The sequence below is a fragment of the Annulohypoxylon truncatum genome, assembly GCF_022578515.1.
Source record: "Annulohypoxylon truncatum strain CBS 140777 unplaced genomic scaffold F4807scaffold_27, whole genome shotgun sequence".
Lineage (NCBI taxonomy): Eukaryota > Fungi > Ascomycota > Sordariomycetes > Xylariales > Hypoxylaceae > Annulohypoxylon > Annulohypoxylon truncatum.
Window position 1 is genome coordinate 59,719 of NW_025953813.1, and position 13,376 is coordinate 73,094.

The 13,376-nt window shown below is 46.9% G+C and overlaps 4 protein-coding genes across 4 annotated transcripts; 2 read left to right on the forward strand and 2 right to left on the reverse strand.

Annotated features, from left to right (window-relative positions):
• Nucleotides 1-139: 139 nt before the first annotated feature.
• Nucleotides 140-2,027, reverse strand: F4807DRAFT_434472 (uncharacterized protein). Its single transcript, XM_047998805.1, has one exon. It carries the CDS (start codon nucleotides 1,417-1,419, stop codon nucleotides 454-456), a length of 966 nt encoding a protein of 321 aa, XP_047851926.1. The 5' UTR covers nucleotides 1,420-2,027; the 3' UTR covers nucleotides 140-453.
• A 532-nt stretch (nucleotides 2,028-2,559) lies between these two features.
• On the forward strand, nucleotides 2,560-3,571 carry F4807DRAFT_176777 (uncharacterized protein). Its single transcript, XM_047993526.1, has 3 exons — nucleotides 2,560-3,162; nucleotides 3,245-3,451; nucleotides 3,510-3,571. Exons 1-3 carry the CDS (start codon nucleotides 2,779-2,781, stop codon nucleotides 3,531-3,533), a joined length of 615 nt encoding a protein of 204 aa, XP_047851927.1. The 5' UTR covers nucleotides 2,560-2,778; the 3' UTR covers nucleotides 3,534-3,571.
• On the forward strand, nucleotides 2,888-5,368 carry F4807DRAFT_176793 (uncharacterized protein). The gene is made up of 3 exons (XM_047993527.1): nucleotides 2,888-3,162; nucleotides 3,245-3,630; nucleotides 3,700-5,368. The coding sequence occupies exons 2-3, from the start codon at nucleotides 3,603-3,605 to the stop codon at nucleotides 5,262-5,264; spliced, it is 1,593 nt and encodes a 530-aa protein (XP_047851928.1). The 5' UTR covers nucleotides 2,888-3,162; nucleotides 3,245-3,602; the 3' UTR covers nucleotides 5,265-5,368.
• A 1,049-nt stretch (nucleotides 5,369-6,417) lies between these two features.
• Nucleotides 6,418-8,387, reverse strand: F4807DRAFT_452805 (caspase domain-containing protein; the record flags this gene model as incomplete). Its single annotated transcript, XM_048000372.1, has 7 exons — nucleotides 6,418-6,443; nucleotides 6,505-6,674; nucleotides 7,079-7,517; nucleotides 7,570-7,956; nucleotides 8,019-8,076; nucleotides 8,138-8,240; nucleotides 8,317-8,387. The coding sequence occupies 7 exons, from the start codon at nucleotides 8,385-8,387 to the stop codon at nucleotides 6,418-6,420; spliced, it is 1,254 nt and encodes a 417-aa protein (XP_047851929.1).
• Nucleotides 8,388-13,376: the final 4,989 nt, after the last annotated feature.

Genomic DNA, 13,376 nt, shown 5'->3' on the forward strand with positions numbered 1-13,376 from the left:
ACTAGAAAATGCCTAGTTGGGAAGGGCTGGAACCCCCCAATGGCTCAGCGAAGGCAAAATATGAGGGAACCAATGCGCGCGGTACTTATTAAGCTTGTCACCAAGCGATACTCATTGGCCTTGTGATAGGAAATGGATACAGCAGGAAAAGTCACCAGAATCATAGAGTCGGATATTACGTGATACACAATCGTCCCTCAGAATAGCGGCTGTGAAGACTACGGCAATGAGTGAGTGTAGTCAACTTTTTATGAAACATATCTAAATCTGCTGGGGCTGCGAGTAGTTAGGGGACTGCTAATACATTCGTGATAACTTGCCCTCTTTGCCTCAGGGGTATCTATGAACAACCTAGATATTTATATATAAATGACAGAAATGCTAGTGATGATATGAGTAAATGAACGCCGTCCCTAAATGTTCTAGCGCTACCACCAACAGTTCATACCATGTTTATACATATAATATCATATCATCGTCGCTATTGTTGGAGGTCTCCTCATGGGTAGGGGCTTCATGTTGCTCGTCAAAATCGACGTTACCTCCCAAATATGCCTCGTGGTCGCCGGGAAGCCTACTAGGCGGAAGTGAAACGTCCATAGTTCTCGGATGGACGAATTCATCCTTGCTCGTGATGGTGATGTCGTCTATGGAGGTCTTCCTAGACTGAAAGAAAACCTTAGGTCCAGATTGGAGGAATGCTTTTAACAAGGACTGAGGCTTTCGAGTCATCTGCAAGTAGCCGCATGCCACCACAATCTCGCCATCATAGGTTCCCTCGGCCTCGGAAACCTTCGTGCTGCTAGTAGATATCCGAGCACCCGTATCCGAAGCCACGGGAGGTCCCCCAGGTGCTGCCACTGCCTCCTTAGGAACCTCTACCTGCACACCACTGTCTCTTGACTGGGCTTGTTGGATGTTGAGACTCATGTCCATCGCACATATAATACTAACGATAATTCCTAGTTTTCCATTTGGGTATTTGGTGAAATAATCAAAAATCGGTTTGGAATATTGGTCGTGTTTTAGCAATTGTTCGATTCGGTGAGGTGCTTGGTCAATTGTCAGGCGGCGAAATCCTGGGATCGATGCTGCTCGCTTGTTTGATTTCGAGCTAGAATGAAATAGCGCGAGCGCCTTCGTAATAGCCACTTCAGCATCCGTTCCCCGCGCGCTCTCGAGGAGGATCTTGGCTTCTTTCGCTTTGACGCCTTGTGGATAGAGATGTTTGTCGAGTTCACGGAGATCCGGGCCTTCAGGGGGGAGTATTGGGTAAATACGACCCTCTGCTGGGCGCTTTAAGGGGTTCTCCACATCTCCAGGTTTGGCTGATGTGAACGGTACGGCTCGGCCTAAAAGAGAGTTGATCTTGTCCTGAGTCGCCACCTCAGAGAGGATAAAGTACGGCTTTGGCGTCATGGTCGATCCGCTTCTGTCACTGTTGACTAACCAGGTAGCTACTTGAGCAATGAGTTGACGGCACTCAACAGTGGTTATGACTACCTAGGTACCCAAGTCTCCAGGTCCCTAAGGCCATGACAGCACCTAGGTAAGTTATATATCTACCTAGGTAGGTATCCATTCTTGTAATGCACATTGCCATGAGGCGCTCCCTGGGGCATGACGGGAGTCCTCGACCAACCACGAACTTATTCCATTTCTCATGCATTGCGCCTCATTTTGCCGCTTATGACTCGACAGAATCGCTATGGTTGAACAATAATCGAGTGGATCCGGCCCCCAAAGGGTTCTTCTGAAAGCCAATCAACTCGAGAGAAGTCGCCCACCACTTCGAGTTACTAGATAGGGCTATGCTAGGGGGCTCGCAAAGTCTTTCAGTGGCTTCAACCCGTGACGAAATGTGGCATTGCATCGTGATCTGCTTATATCTTGACCTTCAATCGGCTCCGTATATTACGTACACGCATATATTTGAGCCATGATAGTATGGATTATGTACGTAGTACCTACCTACTTATGTATATACCTGCATACACAGGTATGGATAAAGAAGTCAAGAGCCGTTTGATTAGAGTAGCTAATCCATAGGCGGCCCGAGCCCTAACTTTATACTCCACCTTTGCCCGCAATCTTATTTCAGAAATCGGGAAGGATTATGATGGATACTTGCATGCGCCAGGTAACATTTATGTGCATAACTCATCACGAATACCGAGTGTAACCCCGCTAATCCATGTATTCTCCTATTCCGCGTTACTCGTTTCTACAATGTTTGTTAAGACTCGACCTTGAGTCCATCCCTTTTCTCAGACAATACAGGTATCTAGGTATCATCCTATTCTACATCTGCATGCGCCTAGATTAGTTACCTCAAGCTATTCCTTGACTTAAGCATTATGACACAAGTCATTGGAGTGTTTTCGGTAAGTGGCTGCGGCTCATACTACCTTCGCCACCACGATGTCTCCAAATGTGTCAGGGAGCAGATCAGACTAAACCACTGAGGCAGTACACTATAGAATACTATGGAATACATACCTTAAGGGCTGTAGGTAGGTGGTATTAGCGAAGTGCTCTACAATTCAGCCGCGGCTCATACGTCGCCGTTTGGGGGTCTAAACCAGACCCGGCTCCAGAATGCTCCAAAAAGCCCCCAAAATCCACAAGCCCCCAAAAGCCTTGAGCCTCCAAAATCTACCAGGTCCTTTCCAGGTCCTTTTCAAGGTCCTTCTGCCCTCTTCCTACAGTCGTAGACATACTGGCTAAATACATGATATCGCCCTCTAATATGTCTACATTGTCGGTGTCACGCCCGAAATGAACCGCCCAAAATCCTATAGCTCGACGGCAGCCACACCACTCCTCACTAACTTATATGGTGCACCAACCACGCCAACTACTGTCACAGGTACCAATGGCTCTACCAATAACATCTTTGCCAATGGCTCCCCCAGGTCCAATAACAGTACGAACTCAACTCCAAAACAAGTATCGCCGGTAGACAAGATTGCTATTCACAGCAAAGAATATGTCGGTCCTTGCTTCATTGACGGGGAGAACCATCGAAAATGGATAGTTTCTGTTTCTATTAATGGACAACCAGAACAAATTATTGACCTAGTCGACCCATTCACCGAAAAGGAATACCATAAGAACAATGACAACAGACTGCAACGGGGAAACCTCGAACTTAACCAAGATGTAAGTATTTCACAAGCCATTTCCATATGGGGATATCGAAGGAGTGTCATCAAGATCATTTGATTGACAATTCTCCTCTTAGCGCACCGAAAAGTATTTCAATAGGTTGTTTGACCAATTAGGCCTGAGTTATTGCCGGAAGAAGGACTGTCGTATCTCCGTTCACGAGGATGTCACTCAGGTCAGCGAAACGAGTGACTTTGCTAGTATCCACTCTCTTCTTTGGGAGGTTCTCGAGCATCCCGAGTTTTGGCCATACAGCGAACGTAGCGAGACACCTACGAAGAGGGTTCGACTAAGCCGGACATTAAACGTCCTGAGCAAGGAGTTAACCACTGCAACTATAGATCGCCAAGCGTCTTGCCTCGTAACAACCCAAGCCGAGTATCGCGTTCTTCTTGTTATAGCTCGGTCCTTCAAGAAAAATATCGACCAGAGATATGTTGATTACCCGGCAAGCCTCATACAGTCAGTAGTCCCGGAGAGCATCCTCTTTTTCTACGGCATGATCAAATGAATAACCAACAGTTATTAGAGGACCTCTTCTCAATATCGCACGACGAACAAGGGAGCGAGGAATCACCCCTAAGCTGAATATCGATGTTGTACGACCTGGCACTGTCGAAGAGCTTGATGAATACTTGAAGCCTGGTTGCGGGAAGCCATATGACATTGTACACTTTGACTTGCATGGGAAAATCGGTCCCGTCAACCCTCCCGTCAAGTCATGGACCGGTGGACGCCCAAAGCCTCCGGTATCTGACGAGAATACACCTCTAGAAGTCCAGTCTTATCTTCGTTTCGCAAGACCATACGACCCGGAACTAGCTAGTTTCGGCCGCAGAGATAACGCAATCAAAATGCTTCTCCATGATGATGCGTCTCTACACGACGTGCCTGTCAAAGAGATCGCTAGGAAGCTCCAGAGATGTAACATCTCGAAAGTGACGCTCAACGCGTGTCTATCTTCATACGCGCAGAGCCGGATATTCTTAAATATGTGCCATACATTCATCAGTTATGGCATAGCACACGTATCAGCTATGAGCTTTCAGATTCTAGAGAGCACGGCCGAAGTATACTATACCGCGTTTTACGAAGCCCTCATCCTGAAAGGCGAAGAGTTTCATGTTGCTGCGGCGTCTGGCCGTAGGGCCCTTCGCGCCAATAACAACCCATACGGCCACGCTATGTTGCCGACTAACTATCACCGCTATCCCCGGAGTTTCAGCAACGAATGGTGGCGAAGGCCTCATGAGAAACCTGGTCGACTGCCCCTGCTAGCTTCATATTTCGCTCGATACGGTGTCATAGTCATCCTTTTTGCACTTTACCTAACATACCTCTGGCACCATCCACCATTTATCTCTATGCTACTTCCCATCGCATCCATTTTCGCGATGATAGTATGGGTGTTAACAAGGCGCTGGCTGACGAGACTTGCCCCAACCATAGAGCCAACTTACGAGCGTTACAACGGGAAGCTAACTCGCAAATCCCGTTTCGAGATTGATATAGAGCATTTAGTTATCGAAGACCGCCTCAAGTCTGAAGCCAACCAGGGTGCTCTCTATGTATGGAGTAGCCAATATTCTAAAGAACTCAGCAACTCCGTCCACGATCTCGCACAGGCGTGGGTTTTGACCGGCTTCGTCGACAAGGCGGACATTATCTCCGCAAGCGTTTTCTCCTGGGCATTCACAAGCCTGTTTCCTTGTCGATGGCTTCGCACTCGACGGTACAGAAGCAACAGAATTGGTACTGTAGGACGAAGGCAGCTACTCATCATTAAAGACTTCGATCATTTCTACCCCAAACATGCGAAAGAGGAGGAATTCGAAGACCTTCGTGCCGCCCTTCATCGCATGGTATCTTTTATCGAGGGTTATGATCGCGAAGACACCTATCTACTTATCACTGGGTCATATGACGAAGAATGGTGGATCGACGGGAACCGGTATAATGATGAACGCATTGTAAATACCATCGTTAGGGCGGTACCTCATAATCACAACACCACACCATCCCCGCCACCACAACCGAGAAAGGAGATACCACAATGGAGCCTCAATGTTATGAGAAGGCGTTGGCTAAAATTCTAGAATGAGGTTGTATAGGCATGTTAGTCTCGGCGTAGGGGATACCGTGCATATTTATCGGTGGTTATTTCTTGAGCTTTACGATACCTCGACTCGTGCTACTTCCCCTTGCTTACTTCTATTAAATTTAGGATCGCGGCGATTAAGAATGTAGTTTCTAAGTGTGGATGATATAGAAAGAAAGAAAAAATTAGTCGATAATACAACATATTCAAATTGTTCGCACGACTTCTACACACGATAAATAGATCAGGGGCATATAGATCGTAAGAAGAGCACTATTATGCCTCATACCCACATAAACGAGAGATAAGATACCAATGCTTTGAAGAACTTACGGGATGGTTGTTATTTCATTGAGACTTATAAAACTCCGCAGCCTTTCATGTCTACTTTACGTATGTGTAGCCATATATCCCCCTTTTCTCAACCCCACTCCCTCCTTTTCCGTTCCCCCACCCTTGTTTTTTATACTCTTCTATTTTCATCTAACAGCAACCAATAACTCAACTTATATTGCTTAAACCATAGGTGCCAGACTGGTAGCTGTCAAATGTGCCTAGACATGTAAGTGATAAGTCATGATGCGGACCTAGCGAACGTAATAACAACACATTGCTACGCAACTCTGAATCTCTCTGTATAGGGTCATGGTGTCCATACAGACTCCGCTCCTTGTCTATGCTTCCCTAAAACCAGCCCTCGACATGTCTTCTACTCGCAACGAACCAGGCCCTTGATAGGCAAAATTTCAATCCAGCCAGAACGATCTCCGATATAATGAGTAGACAGCCTCTTAATAAACACATGGACATCCATCAAATCACACATTTCACATCAAACCAAAGCTCACGGCCACGGATTTCACTTTTAGTAGCGGATGGATCAAATATAACGTTCATTAAAAGGATACCCAAGAACACCCGAGCGATCCTACTTGGGCCTCCCTCTTTTTGTAACCTCATCAGATAAAAGTAAGCGAGCAAGCAAACAGCCCTATCCCACAAGAGCCCCCAAATGCTGTACCAAAACCGTAAACACAATAGCAAAAAAATCGCAAACGCAAACGCAGCCGTGGTGAAGTATCGGAATGTCATGCATAATTCATTGCGGTATCCGCCAAGGAGACAACCTGACAACGTTAGTCTACATCGTGTCACATGACAAACAGTAGGTTGGTGTCTAGGATATCTATGTTAGCTCAAGGTCTCGCGACGCACGAATATAGGACCGAGGGACTTACTGAGAGGGTGACTGCACGAGAGTTGAGGTTTCTGGGAGTAACGCGTAGCCAGCTCATCCCGAATGCTATTGAGTAGCTGTACGTAACTTTGCTGAGGATTCTTCTTGAGAGCAGTGATGAATGCCCATGACATAGCTCCGGTAGCTTGTGAGGCAATAGTCGCGTCGGCCCTGTCAAAGTAATTAGTAAGTCTCATTTTGAAAAGTGTGGGCAAGGCCGTAAAATAGCAAAATAGCAAAATGAGAAAATAACCATCGGCCGCTTGACCGTTCGAACGTAACCCGTCGCCCTAGATGCAAAGCTACAGCTTCGAAAGCCGTACTTTGATCTAGAGCGCCCAAAAAAGGAAATGTTATATACAATTAAACCTCATCCTCTATCAAGACAAAAAAAATTGGCAGATACTCTCATGTATACATGTCCTCCCAACCCGAAAAACAAATTATCATTAGACCATTAATTTCCACGAGAGTACACGTCTCATGTCGTTAGATGAACCCAATATATACCGCTCATGCAACCTATATGAAAAGGGTATCAATATGAGGGAAATGTAAGGAAAGGGTAGACAAACGAAGTCTGGTCGTCTTTGCTTCCGGAAAGCATGATGACATCTGCAGCCGAAGTCTTTGTGGCCATAGCTCTGTGGTGCGCATCTTCGCCGATAGTGGCTTTCTTGAAAAAGCCCATGATGTTGTTGGCAACACCACCGAGATCGCCTTGGCTGTAGGACGAAATAACACCCAGAAGACCTTGACCGGCTTCCTTGGCCAGGTTGGGTTCTTTGAGAATGCCTTGGGTGGAGTAAATGTATGGGAGGTCCAGCGCAGTACCTGAATGGCACGAGTCAAAGATGGCCGTCAACCGAACTCCAGATTGCAGGGGTCGGACCATGATGCGATGCATCTCGTCGTCGGTTATGTGGCCGGTGTGGCGGAAATCCACGGGATATATCACTTCGTCGTAGCCATCAGGCTCGTCGCCGTCCAGATCCTTGGTTTGACCGCCGTGTCCTATAAACCCGTTAGAAGCTTACAAACTACGCAATACCAAGAGTCGCCGTACCCGAGTAGTGGAAGAACAGAGAGTCATTAGGCCTTGCGTCTTTCACGAGCCAATGCATTGCTCGCAATATGTTCTGCTTAGTCGGTTGGCTCATAGGGTTTTGCTGGTCGTCGGTGAGGATGACCATATCTTCTCGCTTATAACCAAAATGCTCGACGAGATAAGCAGACATGTTTCTAACGTCGTTGATACACCCCCGGAGCTGGCCTCGTTGACCGAAGTAGTTTATGCCCACAAGCAGAGCTTTCCTCCGGCCCGTACAGTTACTATACTGAAATGCGTATCCTTGGGGAGCACCATGGCCGAAATGTTGGGGGCCAGATGGCGGCGGCGGAGGAGCGCTGAAGTTACCATGGTTATACGAGTTCGAGTTTACCGTAGGTAGCCCTATACCTCTCTTTGTTAAACATTGATCCGAGAAGACGATCAAAACGCCACCGGTCTCTTACCAGGTCTGCCATATTGATTTGGGGGTTGGTGATAGCCGCCGGGTTGCGGGGACAGGCCCTGACGATGCATGTCAGCGTGGGGCTCTAGGCGCGAGCCGGCACATTAGAATAATATTCACCTGGTTGTATCCGTAGGGTTGAGGTGGTGGTGGTTGGTTATAGCCGAATGGTGGCTGCGGCGCTCCCTGAGGAGGAGGATATCCGTTATATTGCTGAGGTGGACTGGGACAGTGTCAGTAGCCGCGTCTATTTCGTTGTCCATGGCCGGAAGGCAATGAAGATGGAACGGCGACCATACGGTTGATAATAGTTGCCGTGGTATTGTTGTTGCGGCGGACCGTATCCTCCAGGATAACCGTAACCTGACATATCAATGACTGATTCCGTGCGTAGTGTTCGCAATCGTAGTTGAGGTTATGCTGGTAGTCGATAAGAAAAGAGGAAGAAGGCCGGTTCGGGTTAGGATCGAGACAGGAACTCGTGGGGGTAGACAAGGCGGGGGATTTTGCCGTCGGAATGGAGGGGACAAGGTAGTAGGTTCTTATAGACAAGGCTCGACCTGGTTCGATGCGCGGAGGGAGTAGTTGAGCGTTTGACGATATTTGTATAGTAGTATGTATAAGTATTCGTGTCGAGGTATGATGTAAGTTTAAGTTGAGTATGTAAGGATGTAAATAGGTAGCCCTGTCGCTTCCTGCTGGAGGTGTCAAACTCGACTCGGCTAGTGTCGTAGGTAAGCGCAGCCCCATGCAAGTACCAAGACTACCAAGACCACGAGCCTCGACAGCTAAAATAAAATAGCAAAAATTAAGAAAAAAGGGAAAAAAGAATGCCAAGGACTTCCTAGTCGGGCTATAATTGTGCGCGCTAGCTCCCAGCCGAGCGGTCAAGCGATGCGGCGCAGGGAAACCTTGTTGACAGGTGCACATCACCTCACTTACCAGACAAGCCCAGAGAGCAGGGGTCGGTGTGGAAATCTCAATACTTTTTCAAGACGTACCAAACCGCAGTCGATGATTTGCTTGTTAAGTTCTTTCTTTAGTAACTCTGTAAGGGAGGTGAGAGGTGGGAGGAAATGTGACAGATGTAGCAAATACTCTGGGCTGTAGATCAACAGATTTGGGCCATGAATGTCATGGTTGCAGATTGCAGGTTGCAGCCGGGGTGAGAGAAGGAAAGAAGAGGAGGGGCGGATGAGAGCGATGTTGGAGATCTAGAATTGCAGTGTATATGCGTGTATGTCGTATGTCGTATGTGTGGTATGTACTGCGTATCGAGTAGGTGGATGTGTGTCTGGGTAGGCTTAGGTTAGGTAGAGAGAGATAGAGGAAGTATGCAAAATAGACTCAGAATGCGATATGCGGGATACGGAATACGTTGAAAGTGGAGATCCAAGCTTGTTCAAGTCCGATGCCGATATGTGGAGGTTCAATACTGTATTATGTTCATGTTCTTTTGGCGCAGTAAAGCATGAGGCAGGTGCAAATCAACCAATGACAAATTTTGTAGCTCGTGACTTTCAACATATGTACTACAACATACTACAGCAGCTCTACAAGTACATATGGGCAGTTCGTAATTCGTATTAACCTTAAAGAGTAATAAGCTATCGTCATCCGAGCTAGGACCATCTTTTAGAGGGGCTTTGTCGCATGGAATAATACATAATTACATTAAAACAGGGGTCCCCATGGACAAATATTTTATGAACAAATCAAAAACCAAAATTTCAGTCGGCGATTGAACCGCGGCTTTTCCCTCTAAGCAACATCAATTTTATTCGTACTCTACCCGAGCTCTCGACTATAGCCAACAAAATCCAATAGTCTGACTATGGGGATACTGGGTCGCAATCCCATCGTGGTGTACTAGTCGTTTAGAAAGTTCCTATTTCCCCTTTTCCTTCACTCTACGCTGAAATATTTTGATGATTCTTACTATATGATCGACAATTATAACCGTCAGGTCAAGAAGGATCCTCGAGATCCAAGCTCGGAGCTGAATGGTCTTTCGGCAACCTCATCAGCTACATGCCTACGACCCTAAGGATAGGGATGGGAGATGGTGTTGCTAAAATTCCTAGTTCTATCTCCGTCGTCCGAGCTGCCCAGGTATTAGAGCATTAACCATCGCTATGCGGCTATAGACTGTAGACCCAGTACACGTCAGTACTGTTGCAGCGCAATTTCTCTGCAGCGTGTGCTTCGGACGAATGAGCAGCTTGGGCAGCCTTGTAACCACAAGCCCGATCGGCGACCTAATCAGAGTTGAGACTAGGCACTCATTAATTGTGCAAAATTCCACAAGGTATTCTCATAATTCCAGCTGCTAGCTATTGTTTATTCAGGGTCCTGTCTTCAAGAAACTCAAGCTACCACCGGCGAATCCGTCTTCTGCGGCATAGGTACCTGCGATATTCATCCCTATGTCCGACATGCTAGGCGATAGTTAGCGTATCCGGCACATCATGGTGCATATTCATGGTGCATATGGTTATCTAAGACATCAAACGAGATGTCCTAGCCTCAAACGCCATAAGCTAGTTGCCTAGATAAGTCAGTATGATGCAGTGGATGCTTTCGTGGACCCACGCTCCACGTTGGAGAAAACGGGACTCCGTGGATCTCTTGCGTGGACGGCTGGGAATAATCAATTATCCGGCCCTACGATCCGACCGTGGATGGTTCGGGATACCCGACAATGGTGGCTGACTTGCAGTTAGGCGTCTGAACTTGCGTCTCCGGCGGCCGGCCGGCCTCTGATACGTCTGTACTTTCCCACTGTGGCTGCAGTGCATAGGTACCGCATATTGACGCTTCAGATTCTGCAATACCTGGAAGATCTTATTAGACGGCTATCTAACCCGGCTCTCTTTTCTACCGCGCATGCGTTAGTTCGCATACGTAGTAACGAACATATCGTGGCTGTGATGCCTATTTCATCATATTCTGAATATCTTCACGGAAAAGTGAAAATCGATATCGAAACTTCCGCGGGAAGGTCGGAGTTTGTCTACCATTATAGGCGTTTCCGTTTTAGAGGCTTTCTTGGTTGCAGCTCCTAGCGACGGGATCTCCACAAATGGAGTCGGAGAATGAAGCGTTCCTCGGCTTAATCAGAGGTAACCAACGAGCTAAGGAACGGAGACTGAGTCGCGTTTAACAACTAAACTATAGAACTTTCAGTCTACCCCAAGTAGGAGCAGATCATCAGGGACGGTGTCAGTGCTCTCGTCCCGTATTTTCCCTACAGGCGCCACATGCATCGTCCCTAAACACTCCCAGGTGCTTGGGAAGGAAGATTATGTGGAGGAGCCAATCGAGGTGATGCCGATGAGCACAGCCTTGCGCCAGTACCGCGTCTTCTGCAAGTTAAAAATTTTCGGGACAGCATGGGCCACAAAACAACAGCCTTATCTAGATATGATGCCGGTTAAGCTACTCCAGAGTCGCATCTGCGAGTCAGCGGTCCGATACTATAACGATTCCAGTGTCGGCCCACATCCAGCCACCGTTGCAACGTTATCTTCATTTTACCGCTGGGAATGCTGCATGTAACTTCTGCCGGGCTATGCTCTATCGATAGTTGTTCGCCGGGTTACAGCGCTGTTCCCCTGCTTGCGTTGCTTCCACTGCTTTCACTGGTACACAAGAGCCGTCTCAGCTGGTGAGGAGAGCTCGCGCTATACCTTTTCTATCTCTTTACCTACGCGTACGTCAAAATCGTCGAACCTATCACGCCTCGCCACGGCTCAGCTCCGAGCGAGTAGGGCGGTTGAGGCTATACAGTTACCTTTCTCTATCTTTAGCAGTAGCTTGCATCTTTGAGCCTCATCTTAAGTCGACTCGGCCTGCGAACACTCGGGTCTAAGGAAGAACTTGGATCCCGTTGAGGGAGCAGAGCTAAGACTTCATGCGGTTAAGTCACCGTCTTTCTTGCAAGAACCTTTGAGCGTGTTGACCTTAGTCAGCACTAGATTATGGGGCGACGGGTCCTCCCGTTTTTCTTTCCGGACATTAACGTTGAACCAGCGACGACGTTGAACTTACCTGAGACCAATCTACTAATATGCGCCAAGAGCTGCATATATTACGTTATACGACGGAGAAATTTCGCTTCGCGTGATACTATTTCATGATATCTAATCTCGCTACGTCATTCTCGTGATCCAAAAGCTCTCCTAAGAGGTAACCTGATCCGAGATCTTCATATCGACCTTGAATGTCCTGACGAATTGGTCTCCTGTATGATTCTATAGAGTCTGGGCTCTGTACGCGCGGGCTACGATGCTATACCGCTATGCTATACCGCTATACTATACCGCCCTTTGGGACGCGGGATGTTTCCAACAAGAAGGCGGCATTGAAACCCGACATGCAAAGCATAAGTGCCCAATGCTGCGGATAATATATTCGTGCTGCATACATACTCATTAGGTGAGAACTTTGTATACATATATCACCGATCACATGCTTGAGACACATAGCATGTGTATAGATGCTTTCGCAAACAAAACTGCAACGTTCACCGAGCGGCGCTCTCAGACATAGCTATGTTCTATGTGGCTTTCTTCGAAACGACTTTATACTCTACTTACATAGTGCCCAACATACTTAGTTTGACTTAGGTACTTTAGTATGTATAGTAATTGTAGAGAAGTCAGGAAGTAATCTTCTTGATTCAGTTACCACGTAGTTCTCATGCTCAAATATGTCTTTCAATACTAGATAATGTTGAGTAAGCACCATAAAACATCAATGAAGGGAGGCGACAAAACAATTTCGAAATATTATATTCAGTCTAGGTTCTATGCCATTCTAGCTCCATGCAGTCCTGACATGAGACTGTTAGATACTCCCGAGAAGATACATCAATATCCATAGACAGATGATTCATTTGTAAACAAAACGTTGGTAGCATTCTATATAGACATGTAGAATTTATTCAATTCGAATGTACTATGTACCCAATCTTTCCGTAGGAATATAGTTTAAAGTCATGTAACAATACTAGAATACACTACTTACTCATACAAGAACTGCGGAATACTTCAAGAGTTGCGGCTCGATAATAGTTAGGTATCTAAGACGCAGGAATCCGTAGTAATATAAACCGCATGTGAGTTTTTACCCAGACTGCCAGAGATCTAGCATGAGCATGTCCGTAAACTTATAGCACCGCCACCATGATACACCCCCGCTGAAAGCAAGTTGTTGCCCGAAAAATCTGGGAAGGCGATAAACAGACAACCAAGCCAGGGGAGCATGCTACTTAGCACGACGCGAACAAGCGAATCAAGGAGAGTAAGTTTTCGTGACATTCATTACATGCTTAATTCACGTCTATGGGGTCGATTCC